The 18,106-nt window shown below is 45.8% G+C and overlaps 1 protein-coding gene across 2 annotated transcripts in view; it reads right to left on the bottom strand.

The window, feature by feature from the left end:
• SLC37A3 (solute carrier family 37 member 3) overlaps window positions 1-18,106 on the bottom strand; it is a 47,126-nt gene that overhangs the window by 21,966 nt on the left and 7,054 nt on the right. For both annotated transcript variants that reach the window (XM_084646663.1, XM_084646662.1), the window contains exons 2-7: window positions 11,368-11,541; window positions 10,108-10,222; window positions 5,632-5,724; window positions 4,254-4,337; window positions 1,177-1,322; window positions 85-181 (exon numbers count right to left, since the gene is read on the bottom strand). In XM_084646663.1, coding sequence (XP_084502789.1) covers window positions 85-181; window positions 1,177-1,322; window positions 4,254-4,337; window positions 5,632-5,724; window positions 10,108-10,222; window positions 11,368-11,468 — 636 coding nt within the window. In that variant the 5' untranslated portion in view covers window positions 11,469-11,541. The remainder of the gene's footprint in view (window positions 1-84; window positions 182-1,176; window positions 1,323-4,253; window positions 4,338-5,631; window positions 5,725-10,107; window positions 10,223-11,367; window positions 11,542-18,106) is intronic.

Here is an 18,106-nt window from a genome sequence, read left to right as displayed (position 1 = left end):
GTCTCAGTGGGCCAGAGACAGGAAAAGACTCCCTGGGATAAGACAGCCCTTCGCATAACTCCAAATCAGACAGCAACTACTCACCTCATAGCCATACTGCAGAACACAGGAGGCAAGGAACGCTCCCAGAATGTTCCCCACTGATGCACAGGCACTCCAGAGTCCAAAAACAAAACCCCTCCTGAGAAAGCACAGCAAAATGGAGCAGGAGAGGGGGAGAAGATAGAGAGTTAGAACTGGCTTTAACTGACATGTAATAGTATTAAATTCTCCACTCCCTCCCCACACAGAAACAGCTTCATTTAAAATAAATCATACTGTAAAATAATCAGCTCATGATAGACAAGTTTGTCTATCATGTCCCATTTTGCTTCACTTGAGTCAAACTAAGATCTAGGTCAGTGATGTCAAGATCCCAGACCAGATCCAGCCCACAGGACACTTGATACATTTATCCACATAAATCTGACAAATTATGATTCTACAACAGGTCAAAGTTTCTATCTAGCCCTTATTAATGTGACTTGCTGTTGCCCTACCTTAGGTGGTCTGAAACAGCCTTCTGAGATGTTTGAAACCTTAAATCTAATGACAACACTTTATGGGCAAGATTTTCCAATAACTTAGCTGTGCAGTTGTGCACTTTATGAGTGCTCACAGTCATTGCAATTGTGCGTTCAAACTGAGTTTTATATATGCCAATGGCCAAATCAACAAAGAGCAGAAAACATATAATAATGATACCCAGCTCTTATAGAAGATTTTTGATCCCCAGATCTCAAAGCACTTTATAAAGGGAGGTCAATATCATTACCCTCATTTTACAAGGGGGAAACAAAGTAATGCAAGTTTTGGCACAATACAACAGCCTTAATCTGACCCAAAATGAAAACTATTTTGTCAGAGTTAAAGCTCTTACATAGTGAAGAAGTACGCATTACTGTATTTTATATCGGATAACAGCACTTCGTTTACTGTTTATTTGGGACATGTAAGATTTGTGTTGTTCACTATTCATTTACTGCTTGTCAAGGCTCAGGTTACAATAGGTAAGTACGTTATTGTTTAGCCACCATAACAGGATTTGCCAGAGAAGTGTTTTGGTTTGGGAATTCAGCCGAGACTGCTGTTCTGCATCACAGATAAGCTATTAAACCAAGGAGAAATATCAAGTACCCAGCTTTTCCAAACCAGTTGCCCATGATGGCAACAACACAGGGCCAGCCAGTGGACTGCAGCAAGCCATTCACAACCCATAGGCAGCAGTAGAACCATTTGTCGTAGAAATGCAGCCATTCTGTGAGAGTGCCGAATACAAACTCCTGTGGGGAAAGAGAGGAAAATTGTGATCCTGGTACAAATCTTCCAGGCTGACTGGAAATGTCAATGGAAAATTGAAAGGGGAAAAAAAAGAAAAGAGAGGAAGTGGTTCCAGGCCTATGTTTTCCATTTCATTCAAATGACAGCATCTCCAGCAGCTCAGGTGTTCCTAATATCATGCTCAGGCAATGTTCAGTGATGACTCAGAGGTAACAGCACCACCTGCTGAGTCACCAACAGCATGTCCTGCAACATCTAAACATGCCTCCCTCCCAAGTGTGGTACCCAGCTTAGTTACAGCCCACCCTAGGAGTAATGGTGGCCACTAATTTACAAAAATAAAACTTTAATCAAAGATTAATGGACAAAACACCTGTCATATTAAATATGCAACAATACTGAAATACAGAAAAGTCTCACTAATTCCCACTTTACTGATGCATAAACCCCTGCAAAAAACCTACAGTGGTTTCATGGTCTTTATTACCAAACACTTAATAGCAAAGAGTGCTAAAATCAGGTCTCAAATTACAAAATCTTCACCAATATAACAGATGATGACTGTACTTTTACTAGAACACAACCGTCTATAATAAGTATAGAATCTCAGCAGCGTACAGCTGAAAGGAACCTCCAGCCTCCCACACTGTGGTAAGATTAAGTATACCTAAAACACCCTTGAGAGGTGTTTGGTTTACCTGTTCCCAAAAACCTCCCCAGGTAACCTATTCCAGGTCTTAACTATCCTAACAGTTAGAAAGTTTTTTCTAATATCTAACCTAAATCCCCCTTGCTGTAAATCATAGAATCATAGAATATCAGGGTTGGAAGGGACCTCAGGAGGTCATCTAGTCCAACCCCCTGCTCAAAAGCAGGACCCATCCCCAATTAAATCATCCCAGCCAGGGCTCTGTCAAGCCTGACCTTAAAAACTTCTAAGGAAGGAGATTCCACCAGCTCCCTAGGCAACGCATTCCAGTGTTTCACCACCCTCCTAGTGAAAAAGTTTTTCCTAATATCCAACCTAAACCTCCCCCACTGCAACTTGAGACCATTACTCCTTGTCCTGTCCTCTTCCATCACTGAGAATAGTCTAGAACCATCCTCTCTGGAACCACCTCTCAGGTAGTTGAAAGCAGCTATCAAATCCCCCCTTATTCTTCTCTTCCGCAGACTAAACAATCCCAGTTCCCTCAGCCTCTCCTCATAAGTCATGTGTTCCAGACCCCTAATCATTTTTGTTGCCCTTAGCTGGACTCTCTCCAATTTATCCACATCCTTCTTGTAGTGTGGGGCCCAAAACTGGACACAGTACTCCAGATGAGGCCTCACCAATGTTGAATAGAGGGGGACGTGTCGAATAGAGGGGGACGGTTTTGAAGAAGTAAACTTCAAACTGATTACTTCTTGTCCTGCCCTCAGTGAACACGAGGAACAAAAATTGGTCGCTGTCCTCTTTATAACTACCTTTTACGTATTTGAAGATTAACAGTCCCTCTCAGACCCCCAGTCTTCTCTAGATTAAGGCCTGGTCTGTACCTAAATCTTAGGTCGATCTAGCTACACTGCTCATGGATGTGAAAAATTCAGATCCCTGAGACACATAGTTAAGATGACCTCAGCCCCATTATTGACATCATTAGGTCAATGGAAGAATTCTGTTGACCTCTTGAGTGAGTGAATCAACTGCAGCAATGGAAAAACCCCTTCCATCGCTGTAGCAAGTGTCTACACTACAACAGCATAGCTGCTGCTGTAGCACTTATAGTGTAGATATGTTCTAAACATGCTCAGTCCTTTCAACCTTTCCTCATAAGCCATGTTTTCTACACCTCTTTTATTGCTCCCTTTGGACAGGGAACCAGTATGACAGTGAACCACTGGTAACTGTTCTCTGAATATGGTTTTTCAACCAGTTGTGCATCCATCTTACAATAATTTAATCAAAACCGTATTTCCTTAGTTTGCTTATAAGAATGTCATGTGGGACTGTGTCAGAAACTTTAGCCCTAACCTACACTATCCAGGATAAACAAAGCACGCTTTGTGATGCAATATACTTGATTTATGCATGTGCTTTTATCGATATTTCCGAAATGTAATAATTCACCAATACGTCTCCCAGTTATCAGGATGAGTTAAGATATGGGCATATCCATGTAATGTTAATGATTAAAAACCCAATATGACAAAATACATTCAGTGTCTATCCATGGAAGCTTGAAACTGAAGAAGTCTTTCCTTACAGATATTTCCTTCTGACTTATTTCACCCACCGCCAGCTGCAAAATCAAGTAAGTTCATACTAGTTTATTAATGTTAGTGTTTTCTTGTAAGAGGAAAGAAAGGAAGGATTTGTTTGGAAGGAAAGCCATTTTAAAAAGTTATGTGGGTTTGGAAAACAGTCCTGATACACACAGAAAACAGACGGAAGAAGAGAACGTGTAGGCCCAGATTTGGGCCCCTTGTACTCAAGCAACTCTTGTTCAAGTCTTAGAAGGGTCACAACATCTGTTTGAAGAAACGTCTCCACAAATTCATACTGCCACAAAGTCTTTAAGGGGGTTGGGAGTACTCTTCTGTAGGCCTCAGACTCTGGTCATGATACAAAACAGTAAGTCTGGCCCAATGCCAAACTCCATAAACGAGCCATTTTTGCCACAAAGTTCAAAAAAAACCCCAAACCAAAACAAAAAAAGCATTCTGAACAGCTTAGCATGGCACTCCCCTAACAACACTACTTAGGAAGCACTGGGGTGTAGGGCAAGTATTATTACTATGCCAGCCCCAGCACCCACAGCGCCAGGCTAGGGTCAGATAAATTCTGTCATTTGAATCTAAACAAAAACAAAAGCCAAGTGTTTTAGAGGGAAGGAGAGTTTCTAAATCACAGTAATCACGCTTCATCAAAGCAGAGACATTTTTCAACTTACCACTAAAGCAGAGGAGCACATGCCGAAAGACAAGACCCATCGTAAATTCAGGCGATCACCAACTATGCCACTGACAAAGAGACCCTAAGAACACAGATAAGTATGGTAAGCAAAGCCACATAGTTTACATTTGTTTTCAGCATGATCTGTAAGAAGAGTTGAAGGAATGCTGGGAGCTCAAATCTGACCCCAAGTACAGGTGTGTAGAAGTTTGGTGGCGGTATTTATTTTTACAAGATCTCATACAAACAGAAGTGTTTCCATGAACTTATGCTCCTGAAATTTCAATGACAATGACTTTGTTTTGACAGAGGCTCTCCTGCAACATTTGCAATGCAAACATGACAACATTGTACTAGATTGAGAAAGTGACACTGATTGGACTATGAACAGAATGAAAATTGCAAGTCTGTTTTTGGTTTCCAACTGTAGATAAACACAAAGCAAACAGAACAGTGAAAGCTTAGATTTCTAGAAATTCAGCTTTAATAATCTAAGGTGTTATGAACAACACAGGTAAAGAAATTTGCCTAATTTTAGAAATATGACTTAAAAGGTTCAGAAAAAGCTATCCACTTTAGAGTGATATAATAAGTGTCCCAAAACAGCAAGGGTAAATGTATCAGGAAATATTTTACTTTAAATATAGGCTCCCCATCTTCCACATTCCTTTCAAGCCTCCTGAAGTACAAATTGCCATGCACCTGAGAGACATTCCAGCTTGTACCACATGTACATGTAATGTCACATCATTACTACAGCAATGTCACATCATTACTACAGCAGACTTCAGTAAGGAGCCAGAGTATTGGGGGAAGTGCCCAGGAAGTGTGTTTTGCAGTGTTTGTTACCCTGCATGATACAAAACCACTTGAAAAAGCCTCCTTAAATCTGTGCAACACACCAGTGCAAAAGGCATTTATTTGATCCTACAACCCTCCTCCCCAAACTCCTCTATTGTCTGGCTCCTTGCTATGTCAGACTTCCGTGGTGGATGTGACATGCCACTAGCGTGTGGTGCTGGAGACTGTGCTGGATTCTAGGAGACCTGAAAGCGGTTGGGAGGACAGAGAAGGTAAATTTAAAGCAGATTATATGCTGACTGCCTTTCACCATTGCTATTTGGAGCATTCAGCATGTAATTCTGAAGTAGATGGATTTCTCTTAAACCTATTTGCAGACCCCTTAAAAGATGTAACATATCAGTGTGAGGTGAGGGCAAAAATAATGCAGCCAAAGGGAATCTGTTCACTTCCCAAACCCTTAGTGTTAGTCAGGAGCAGAGAGCAGATCCTGTCCCTCCACTCTCAAACGTGATGGGTCACCCTCACCATCCTTCCCACCCAAACTTTGGCAGCTGTGATTAAGTTTTACTCACCACAGCATAGGAAAAGAGAAAGATAGTGTCCAACGTCCCCAGGAAAAGAGTGGCATCTTCTGCATTGGGAAATAAATGGCTACTGTTCCAGAGCTACAAAGAGAAGCAATTGAATCATGAGTCTTCGAAAGAGACAGATCTCATCCTATAATACACAAGAAATACCTTGCTCCAGTAATATCCCATCTCTGAAATACTTTAGCTAATTGATTGAGTCAGGATGAACTTCCACTTCAAATTCTATGAAAAGCATCTTTTTCTTGCTGGAGACCTCAACTAACTTCTAGCACACCACCAGTGAGAAACACTGCAATTAATATTTATGGTAACAATGTTGCTAATCTACATGCTGCTTTATATATAATGCCTCTGCTCTCAGGATCTTACAATCTACATTAATCGGGTAACACAACAGGAAATGACCAGGAAGAGGGAGAGAACAGAGGAATCAGGGGGAAAAGATACACTGTTCTTGGGAAAGTGATATTTACAGAGCATTCAGATTACCTGTTTTGTTCCAATTTTGTTTTTAAACTGGAGTTCAATTTTAGTTTCAAAGTGATCTGACACAGGGAGAGAATCAGTAGTCCCAGAGCTGAGATTAGTGACGGAACACAAGCTGAAAGTACCAAGCTTTGAAGATGGATTTGAAGGAAGAGAAGAAGGAATTAATTAAGGGGGAAGGGGAGAAAGAGAAAAAAAAATCAACCTTAAAGGGGACATTTCCTATGCTCAACTTTCATCAACTCCATTTCAGTTTTTGCCATAGATCAAGTTCTTCAAGGCAGGGACCACCTTTTAATTATGCATTTGCAAAATGGTGCTCTGATCCATGATTGGGGCCCTTAAGCACTATTGTAATAATAAATGACAGCTATGCTTCCACACATCTCATTGCCTTCAGTCAGGACAGGCCTGGCTGTATTTGGAGTGCCTTCTACCCAAGTACTGGTCACACCTAGCCTTATTCAGCTTACGTGATCTGACCAGGCAGCAGCTGACAGATGTGTCTTCTATTTAGTTATGTTTTCCAAAATAATGCAGTGTGTAAAAAATATGTAATAATGAAAGGTAAAGCCACTGAAGAAAACTACTGCTGCCACTAGAGGTCAGTAGTGGCATCAGACTGCCATCTGTCAGTCTATTAATAAACTATATTGCTAGCTCAGAATGCTGAGCAAATCAGGAACGAGTGGTTAAATACTGATTAATGGGTAGAATATATATCCACAATACTTCATTTTACAGCACCCACAGGTGTTTTAGACCCTTTACGATAACGTAATAAAAACCTAAGGTCCCCGTACCAGACAGATTGCAATCCAAAAGTTTACACTTTACATTTTACACTTATTACACAAAGGCATCCAAGATGGGAGGGATTACAAGTGCTTTGGAGGACAAGATTAGAATTCAAAATGATCCTGACAAACTGGAGCAATGGTCTGAAACAAACAGGATGAAATTCAATAAGGACAAATGCAAAATACTACACTTAGGAAGGAACAATCAATTGCATAAATACAAAATGGGAAATGACTACCTAGGAAGGAGTATTGCAGAAAAGGATCTGAGGGTTATAGGGGATCACAAACTAAATAAGAGTCAAAATTATAATACTGTTGCAAAAATATATATCTGTCTGAGATGTTGCGACTGAATGAATTCCTATAATCACACCACTGTAATAATCTTTGTACACAATATTCCTCATATCATTTGAAAAGTAGTAACTCATGGGTCAATAATATCATGGTGAAATGTATATCTATAAAACGCGTATATTAAGAGTTATGGATGTAAACTGAAATTATGACTGAAATGCATTTACCAGACAAGTCTGGAAAAATCCTGATTCTCAAAGACAAAGGAGAAGCTGACAGCTCTAGCGGGTGTCATCAAATCTCACTGGCAATCACTGGTCAAGTGGCCGTTCTTTGGCAATGAAGGGGGGCAGGAAAAGATTGATCTGCATTTTAACAAACAACATGGAACTTTTTTCACTACAAGATTCCATGTCTCCCTCTTCACAGGGAGAAGGAACTTTATCTAGCGTAACTCTCATGAAAATGCACTTCAAAGGGTGACTGGGCTATAAAAAGAAAAGGAATACTTGTGGCACCTTAGAGACTAACCAATTTATTTGAGCATAAGCTTTTGTGAGCTACAGCTCCCTTCATCATTCACAAAAGCTTATGCTCAAATAAATTGGTTAGTCTCTAAGGTGCCACAAGTACTCCTTTTCTTTTTGCGACTACAGACTAACACTGAGGCTACTCTGGGCTATAAAAGTGAGGGACAAAAAGACCTCACGGATTCTATCTTTCTTTCTCCCTCCCCCTCTCTTGCACTCTTTCACCTAAGATGACAAAGGAAACAGCCCTTTGGAGTGTGGGGGCAAATCCTGCCTTGAGAATTTGGTCAGTTATGTTGCTTGGAACATGTGGTAAAGATATTACCTGGAGCCAAGTCTAGTTTGTTAAGTCTTAGCTACTAGGAAGCGTTTTATATTTATTTCTCTTGTAACCATTTCTGACTTTAATACCCTATAGCTGTACTCACTTAAAATCTCTGTCTTCGTAGTTAAACAAACGTGTTTTATTTATTTTTTAAAATCAAAACTAATCCAGTGCTGTGTTTAAACTGAACTGTTTGGGGAACTCCAGTTAAAGTAGCAAACTGTTGTATAAAGCCCCCTTACAGGTGCAACAAACCTCTAATTTCTGAACTGCCCAGGAGAAGGCTGGACAGTGCAGAACGCAAGTTTTTGGGAAAATTCAGGACTGGGGGAATGTTGGGGTCCACCCTGCACATGTTAACCAAGGCTGGTAGAAGCCTGAGTGTGGCTGGTGTGTTGCTGACAGGCTACTGGAGTCAGAGTTGCTGGACCAGGGCTGTAGCTATACACACACAGAGTGTGATCTGAATGCTGTTTAGCTGTTTGTGAGTGGCCCAGGTTGGGAGCTACAACAGCAAAGCACTGTGAGGCACCCAAGATTGCAGGGCAGGAAGTGACAGGTCTGGATTGCACCTGGGAGTGTTATAAGCAAGACATGAGAAGGAATTCTTCCACTCAACTCAGCACTGATAAGGCCTCAGCTGGAATACTGTGTCCAGTTCTGAGCACTGCACTCTGGGAAAGATGTGAACAAACTGGAGAAAGTGCAGAGGAGAGCAACAAAAATCATTAAAGGTCTAGAAAACATGACCAACGAGGAAAGATTGAAAAAACTGTTTGTTTAGTCTGGAGAAGAAAAGACCGAGGAGGGACATTATAAAGAGGAGGGTGATAAATTGTTTTCCTTAATTTCTGAGAACAGGACAAGTAGTAATGGAATTAAATTGCAGGAAGGCAGATTTAGGTTAGACAGTGGGAAAAACGTCCTGTCAGGGTATTTAATCACTGGAACAAAGTACCTAGGGAGGTTGTGGAATCTCCATCATTGGAGGTTTTTAAATACAGGTTAGACAATCATCTGTCAGGGATGGTCTAGATCAGTGATTTTCAACCTGTGGTCCACAGAGCCCTGAAGGTCCGCAGACTATGTCTAAGATTTCCAAAGGGGCCACACCTGCATTTATAATTTTTTAGGGGTCCGCAAATGAAATAAGGTTGAAAACCACAGGTCTAGATAATACTTAGTCCAGCCTCAGTGCAGCGGACTGGACTAGATGACCTATTGAGGTCCCTTCCAGTCCTATATTTCTATGATTTTTATGGTTTATCCTTTAGCCAAGAATCCAACAAAGGAACGGACATTCCTATAGTAAGAACATTCAAGGTTGCAGTAGCAAGGATTTAAAGAAACAACAACACCCAAGAGGTTTGGAGGGTAATATCCAACCTCTAACTAATGGGGTTAGGAAGTAGTTTTCCTTATGTGCAGGCTATTTATAAGGTTTCTTGCATGTTCCTCTAAAGCAGTGGTCTCCAAACTTTTTGGAGCGCGCACACCCAGGGCCAGCTCAAGGGAATCAAAAAAAAAAAAAGAGCTGCAGGGAAAGACTTTCGGCAGTGCTCCTCCTGCTGCGCACCCCCCAGGGATGGTCTTGTGCACAAAGTGGGGTGCGCGCACCCCAGGTGGGAGACCACTGCTCTAAAGAATTTGGTGCTGGCCATTGTTGGAGACAGGAACCTGGATCAGATGGACCACGGGTCCGATCCAATAGGGCAGTTCTTGCACTCCTAATACAAGAGATCTATCCCGCCTGTGTTGCACATTAATGGGAGTTTCACTCTGTGCACACTACGAAAGGCTCTGCTGACCACTGGTGGTCCAAGGACTATAGTGTGGGATTTACTGTTTTAAGTCACCTGAGACTCCCACCTATGCAAGTACTCAAGTAGCCAGGGGTATCTCTGGCAAAAAAGAAATCTCTTTTGCACCAGAGTTTGAGTTGGGCCATTCACATACTAGCATTCATGTGTCTGTATTAAAACTTGCCAGCTAGGTTGATAGTCCTGACTGTTCTCACCTCATATGGGTGGAGCTCAAGGGCCGTGGTATTTAGGTAGGAAGGAGTCCATTGGCTGGAAATGCTGACCTTAACATTGCTGAATGTCTTTCTGGAAGCATGGAGCAGGGAGTAACTGCAAGACAGAGAGTGAACACACACAATTTTGACAGATCTTCACTGGAGCAGAAAGCGAAAGGGACCCAAAATTCCATACACAGTCTGCTTCAGGGCCCAGCCAAGAACCTATTCTTTATTTTTTGGTGGGAGTGGAAGCACCCTAATGTGCAGTTACATACTCTGATTGTTGTTAGTTGGGGAGGAATACCAGGCCTAGGAGTGTGATCAGTGTCTCAATTTGGAGGGACGGATTTTTTTTTTTTTTTTTAAGGTGGGGGGAGATGAAATGTTCACCAATGGTTATACACTTCACACACACACACACTTTCCCAGCTAATCACCACCACAAGTTCTTGTTTAAAGACACATCAGATATCCTCTCTCCTCCAGAACTCTGCATGAATCGCTGTGTGTAGAATGCAGTGAGGAGAAGACAGCTACCAACAGCAATGGCAGAGCACTTCCCACTGATTAGAGCGCTCATTAAATGTGCTCATTGTTGGGACTGAGGGTTTATTTTCCCCTGCTTTTGGAAGGCTCCACTTGCTTCCACTCTTCTGTTGTGTAATTCTGCATGCAGTGAGATGGACGGGTCAAAGAAGTCCATCATGAGTACTATTTATGTCAGTGGTTTTCAACTTTTTTTTCATTTGTGGACCCCTAATAAATTTTGAATGGAGCTGCGCTCCCATATGAAAATCCTAGAAATAGTCTGAGGACCCCCAGGGGCCACAGACCACAGGGGCATTAAAAGTATCTAACTGCACATTAGGGTGCTTCAACTTCCACCAAAAACAAACAAACAAACAAACAAACAGTTTTTAGCTGGCCCTGAAGACCACTATTCTATGGTAACAACCACCTTTCATGGATCACTTAGATACAGCCTGCGGTCCCTCTGGGGTCCACAGACCATAGGTTGAAAACCACTGATTTATGTCAGTATTCACACAGGGAATATGCATTTAGTTATTTGAATGCACAGGAAACCCCGGCACAACATTACTGACACTGTGCCTCCCTCCACACATCATTACTACTTGGCTTTTTATAGAACCAATGGTCAGATCTTCTCATTATTCTCCTTTCCTTTCCCTCCACACATGCACCCCCAAACGCAACTGGACAAATGTCATGCAGATCCAGGAGCGGCCAACCTACCTGAAGAAGGTAAGCAGAAACACAGCAATGTGGTGATGAGTGCAATGGGACACAAGGGACCTGTTTGCAGGCTGCCTTTGCAAAATCCCAGGCATAGCCATACTTCTGGCCTCGCCCTCCTTCTGGCCCTTGGCCTCAAAAGCTGGAAGTTAGTTTAGGTCATTTCTCTTCTCACTTAAAAGGAAAGAGGGAAAAAAAACATTTTAAGAAAAGCTCACGTATAAAACAATGTTCAGCAAGTAGCTGGAACGCAGCAAGTGGTACAATGCTATTACACTCATTCCCAGTGAAGTTCAAGTCTCTAACCTCACCTTTAATGTTCTGCACATCTCTGGGCCCATCTTATCAGCTTCTCCTTCCCCGGCACCAGTAATGCCTGGAACAGTCTTTCTCATGCCCCAAGCACCTTCACAATCCTACTTCTTTCACATGCACTTCCTAGGTCCTGTCTGTCTCGGTTCTTAAAGGGTGCCCATCAGCAGACAAACTCCCCAAGCGTCTCTCTCCCCACTCCCTGACCTGTCATCCATCCCCTACTCATATTTGTCCAACTTAGATTGCAAGACGCTCAGTGAATGAACTATTTTGCACCATACAGACTGATCACAAGAATCTTACTTGCTGCTGGCATATGACTTACACGCACCAGTGATCTTAAAGCAATAGTTCACGTTCACATATCTGTCTCTTGCCAGCATCTGCTGGAGCCAAGTGTGAGATTTTGAATTTAAATGGCTCTTCCTTTGCCAATAAGATGTCAATGAGAGGCCATATACAAAAAAAAGTGGACTTACACAGTTGGAAAAAGGGAAACACAGTTGGAAAAGGGGAAGCTTAGCTTAGAAATTATGGGGTGGTGAGGTCCAGTAGATGGGCCTCCTGCCTACCAGTCCTGTGCCCTATATTCTAGTCCCATCTTGGCCACAGTTGTGATGTACAACATCAGGCAAGCCACTTAGCTTCTCTGCACCTCACCATCCCCATCTGCAGACTGATGTTCATGCCTGCCCATGCCTCCCCCTTCTACAGTTGCAAGGTATGGTTAGTGAAAGGGTTCTGACACTAAGGTCAAGTCAAAGAATGTAACAGTTTACTTAGAGACTTACAGCTAGATCAGAGAAACCAAAGCAAGGAAGGAGTGTGCAGTGCTTGCTAAAAACTAGGGGAATGGACTAGACCAGTGTTTTTCAAACCGTAGGTCGCGACCCAGTGCTAGGTTGCGGCATGTACGGCAATGGGTCGCCTTGCTCTGGTCAGCACTGCTGACCAGGACGTTAAAAGTCCCGTCAACGGTGCTGCTCAGCTAAGGTAGGTTAGTGCCAACCTGCTCTGACACTGCGCTGCGCCCCGGAAGCGGCCAGCAGCGGGTCTGGCCTCTAGGCAGGGGGGCCACGGGGCTCTGCACGCTGCCCCCCACCCTGAGCACTGGCTCTGCACTCTCACTGGCCAGGAACCAGCCAATGGGAACTGGGGGTGTGATGCCTGTGGGCGAGAGTCGTGTGAAGTCGCTTGCGTGCCTCCGCCTAGGACCCGGACCTGCTGCTGGCTGCTTCCGGGGTGCAGCGCAGTCCGTGGTGCCAGGACAGGCGGGAAGCCTGCCTCTGAACCCTGGCTGCGCTGCTGACCGGGAGCCATCGGAGGTAAGTCCATGCCCCAATCCCCTGCCACAGCCCTGAGCCCCCCCAAACCTGGAAGCCCTGAGCCCCCCCAAACCTGGAACTCCTTCCTGCACCTCAAACCCCTCATATGTGGCCCCAGCCCAGAGCCCTGACCCCCCGCAACCCCGAGTCCCCCCCCAAACGCAGAGTCCCTCCTGCACCCCAAACCCCTCATCCCTAGGCCCACCCCAGAGCCTGCACGCCCAGCCTAGAGCCCTGACCCCCTCCCACACCCCAACCCCCTGCCCCAGCCGAGCCCCCTTCCACACCCTGAACTCCTCATTCCCGGCCCCACCCCACAGCCCTCACCCAAACCCTCTGCCCCAGCCCTGAGCCTTTCCCACACCCCAAACCCCTCATGCCCAGCTCCGTTGGGTCGCAGGCATCAACAATTTTCTTCAACTGGGTTCCCAGAAAAAAAGTTTGAAAACCACTGGACTAGACTCAAGAGGCTCCTTCCAACTTTGTCACTGGCCAAGCCTTAAACTCAACTCAATGGCAGTTCTGTGTTTGCCTGTCTGTAGATAACACAGTAACTTGTGAATTCCACATCCGATCTATTTCAAAATGTATGGGAATAGTTTAGGCATCAATAGATAGAACCGAAGGGGGGGACAAATGGAGCCCCTGCCATTTGATTAGCACAGCCACAGCTTCAAACACCTCTGCCATTGTCTTTAGATCAAAAAACTGGTTAATGACACCTCCTAGTGCCTTCCTGCATAACACCCCACACATTCTCCCGAAAGAGTTTAACATGTTGATACCCTGATTTATCTCACCAAGAAGAACAAGGAGGGGGAGCATGTACACAGCCCCTGTTATACAGGCGGAGATGTGAACAGGGAATGGGGGCAGCCAGAGCTGTCATGGGGGAGACTGGGGAACCTGATGTGGGAGGCAAGGCAAATGGGGGGGGGGAGGGAGGAAGATGGTTCACATAGAGTCCCCACCTTGGGGGGAGAATAAGGGACCCTGTTATGCAGAGAGGAGGAATGGGGGATACACAGAGCACATGCCATGGGAGAATAGAGGCTACACAGAAGCCCTGATATTGGGAAGAAGGTGGGAATGGAGTGGGAGAGGGAATGGGGCAGAGAGCACCCTTGGCAAGGAGGGAGATTATGTGACCCTGGAATGGGAGAAAAGAGAGGGATGGAGGGCACACACAGAGCCCCTGCCATGGACCTTTGTGATGTGGGATCTGAACCCTTAAGGATAGTAGGGCCTAAGGGTCATCCCACCCATTCTGTAGTGTGGCCCTTTAAGGTTTAGAATGGAAAGGTCTAGGAAAATGACAGAGGCAGGTATGGGAAGAGAGGAAGTGGTCCTGAGGGAAGTCTGTGTTTGCGGAAAACCTGTGCTGTTATTACTTTAAGAGGGCAAGACAGCTCCCCTCTCTCCCAAGCAACCAGAGCCAGCTCTGGGAAAGAGGGCTGTATGCATACATCCTGACTCAGCTCTCAGCACAGACACCAGCGGGAGGAGGCAGCCTACTCGCTGAACCCTGGTGGGCTGCTTAGAGACAGGGATTGGCTGAAGGAGCCGCTGGAAAGTCACAGCCAGCCTGAGGTAAGAAACAAAGGGCATGCCCCGACTGAAAACCCCAACCCCTAGGAGGAAGGTTGGGAAGACCCCTGACAAGGGGTGCTTTTGGGAAAAGCTGTATAAACCGAACCCAGGAGAAGGGGTATATTGTGTAAAGCTTCTGGAGGCGAGTGGCTATTTCTGAAAACCCCCATTCGAGGAAACTGAGGAAAATGTGCCTGCAGGGCCTTGCTCGGCCAGCAGGAGGCACTACAGAGGAGACTTCCCCTATGGCAAGTGAGCGTGTGGGAATCATGCAATGGGGAACAATGGGATACACAACTCCTTATGGGGAATTGGTGCGCACAGAGAGCTGCTGCCAGTGGGGAGGTTGTGAGGTGCCCAGGGAATAGAGGGGATGGGAAGGTGGTGCACAGGGAGTTTGTGGTTGGGAATGGAAGAATGCAAGGAGCCCATGGTGCGAGCAAAGTGCTTGGTCTAGAGAAGCTATGAAGGGTGAGACTGACTCCCTACTGTAAGATCGCCTTTATTCACAGCTGCAAAGTCAACCAAGAAAAATCCCCCTGAAGTTACTGTTAACTAACATCTACTAGCTCTAACACAGTGTCGCCAAGCATTTTATGCACCAGATCACTTTTTGAATTTAATTGCAACCTAGGATCTACCCTACCTGTTCCCCGAGGCCCCTCCCCCCCATTTCCCCACCCCCAGTCGCTCGCTCTCCCCAACCCTCACACACTTTCACCAAGCTGGGGGTTGGGGTTCGAGAGAGGGTGTGGGCTCTGGGCTGGCGCTGAGGGGTTTGGAAGGGGACTCCAGGCTGAGCCTGGGGCAGGGGATTGGGGTGCAGGAGAGAGTGGGGGTGCAAGCTCTGGGAAGGAGTTTGGGGGCAGGAGGGGGCTCCGAGCTGGGGCAGAGTGTTGGGGTGCAGGAAGGGGTACAGGGTACTGGCTCCGGGAGAGGGGGTCAGGGCTGGAGCAGGGGATTGGGATGTAGGAGGGGGTTCGGGGTGCAGGAAGGGGTATGGAGTGCTGGCTCCGGGAGAGGGCTCAGGGCTGGGCTCCTGCCAGGCAGTACATACCTCGATCAGCTCCTGGCGGTGCAGTGGGGCTAAGGCAGGCTTCCTGCCTGCCCCACGCCACTTCTGGAAGGGGCTAACTCCCCCCTGCAGCCCGTGGGGGAGGGGCACGTGGCTCTGCGTGCTGCCCCTCTCTGCAGGCACTGCGCCTGCGGCTCCCATTGGTCGCAGTTCCCATTGGTTGCAATGGGAGTTGTGGGGGTGGTGCTTGTAGGCAGGAGCAGCAAGCAGAGACCTCTGTCCCTCCCCACAGGTGCATGCTAGCCGCTTCCAGGAGCGGCATGGGGCCAGGGTGGACAGGGCCAGGGTGGACAGGGAGCCTGCCCTAGTTGCAGCCCTGCTGCGCCACCAGACTTTTAGCGGCCAGAGATCGCAATCAACCGGAAGAGTCTCCGGGATCAACCAGTCAATGGCTATCAACTGGTTGGTGAATACTGCTCTAATACATCCCCTCTGCCCCACCCGGGCTGAATTGTTCTCTAGAAAGCATATCTTTGACACTGCTATAAAGTTGGCTCTGGGAATATTAACAGTAGCTATTAGTATTACCAGCCAATTTTCAGCTAGTTAACACTCCCTTTCCCTCCCACAGTTTCTTTTATGCAAATAAAAAAAGTGTCAATACACTGTGCTATACAAACATTTAAAACACTGCATGGGTGGGAAGACTTGTGATTTAGCCGTGTCAACATTGGCTAGCCAAATCAAACTAGAAAACCATTCAGTGGGAGCAGTGTTGCAAAACAGCACTGAAACCCACCACACATTCTGAATTCCAGCTATGGAAACATTCCTCCTTTGGGCTGTGAGCCAGTTTACCAAAGAGAACTTAGTGGGACAGGAGAAACACAGAATTCCTCTGTCTTTCTTCACATGTGCAGATGCCTTTGTGATGCTTTGTATGTTTGACAGGACGAAAGTAAAGTGGACGCATCTCAAATTTTCAGCCACACAATCCAATTTGGAGCGCTTAATGCTCACCACCCAGTCTGTCTCCCTCCCTCTTTTCTGGGTTACTGGCTGATGCATTACTTCTTACTTGAACCCTAGGGCAGAAAAGCAAAATGTTTATGGAAATCCCCATCCCATGGTTACTCCACGGGTTCTTTTTTTCCTCTTCTGTCCAATATTTTTTTAAAAAAAGATTCCATTAAATGAACCTCCGCAGTGAAAATCTTACTGCTAAGGTCTCCTAAGGCAGACATGCCTGGCACTAAATATGCTATAGCCACTAAAAGTGCTGATGGATGTTAAATGGCAAAGTGTTCTGGGGTTGGTTCGTTTCTTTAAATAGGCAAAGCACCTACCCTGGGAATAGTGGAAGAAGAGAAATACACAGCAACAACCATCTTTTGACTGCAAATCTACCTGCAGGTTATAACTAGGGCTGGTTGGGGAGATGGAAGGATACAGTGTGTACATGTGCCTCAGAATAGCCATTAGCCTGACAGTGAGAGCACTCACCTCAGACATGAAATTCTGGTTCAAACCAGACTATTGGGCGAGTCTTGGGGCTTGGCTACACTTGCGAATTAGAGCACGTTAAAGGAGCCCTGGGCACCCTAGCTCACTATCCGTCCACACTGGCAAGGCACGTAGAGCGCTCTGACTCCATGGCTAGAGCGCTCCTGGTACTCCACTTCGGCGAGAAGATTAACACTTGTTGTGTCTTGGCTGAAATGCCCGGGCGTCAGTGTGAACGAGGTGTTGCATTACTGCGCTCTGATCAGCCTCCGGAAGCGTCCCATAATCCCCTTAAGTCAAGTGGCCACTCTTCTCATTGTTTTGGAATCGCTGCAGGAATGCGGATAGGCCCTTTGAAAGCTCCATTTCTGCTTATCTGCTCCGAGACAAAGCAACCATAATTGTGGAATGCTGTGTGTGAGAGAGGGAGGTGGGGAGGGGAGGGGGGGCAGGTCTGCTGCTGTCTGAACTTACAAGACAGCATGTGGACATGCTCTTAGCCCCCGCCCCAAAACCCACTCTCTCTCCCCCCACATACACACAACACACTCCCTGTCACACTCCACACCCCGCCCCTCTTTGAAAAGCACATTGCAGTCACTTGCATGCTGGGATAGCTGCCCATAATGCACCTCTCCCAATGCGGCTGCAAGTGCCGCAAATGTGGGATCTCATTTCCCTTGTCCCAGCACACAGGGCTGTACACAGACGACTGCTTGGAGACTGGGGTAGCTCCCTCCATAGGCAAGTCAATACCCCTGACAGACACAGGCACAGTTCCTTCACTGTCACAATTCTCCATACAGGTTAACAGGTAAGGTATAGGGACACTCATCTTCCACTATCCTCGCCTTCCCAAACTGCTGACTAGACAAAGCCATCAGCCCATAAGGCTGCCTAGGCTCATCCAAACTTTCCTTACCAGGCACATTGCCACTCCCCACAGATAAACTGCTGCTCTTCTCACTACCCTGAGCTACTTCCAGCAAAT

This window comes from Lepidochelys olivacea (assembly GCF_965140295.1).
Source record: "Lepidochelys olivacea isolate rLepOli2 genome assembly, chromosome: 1".
Taxonomy (NCBI): Eukaryota; Metazoa; Chordata; order Testudines; family Cheloniidae; genus Lepidochelys; species Lepidochelys olivacea.
This window is presented reverse-complemented; position numbering and strand designations above follow the sequence as displayed.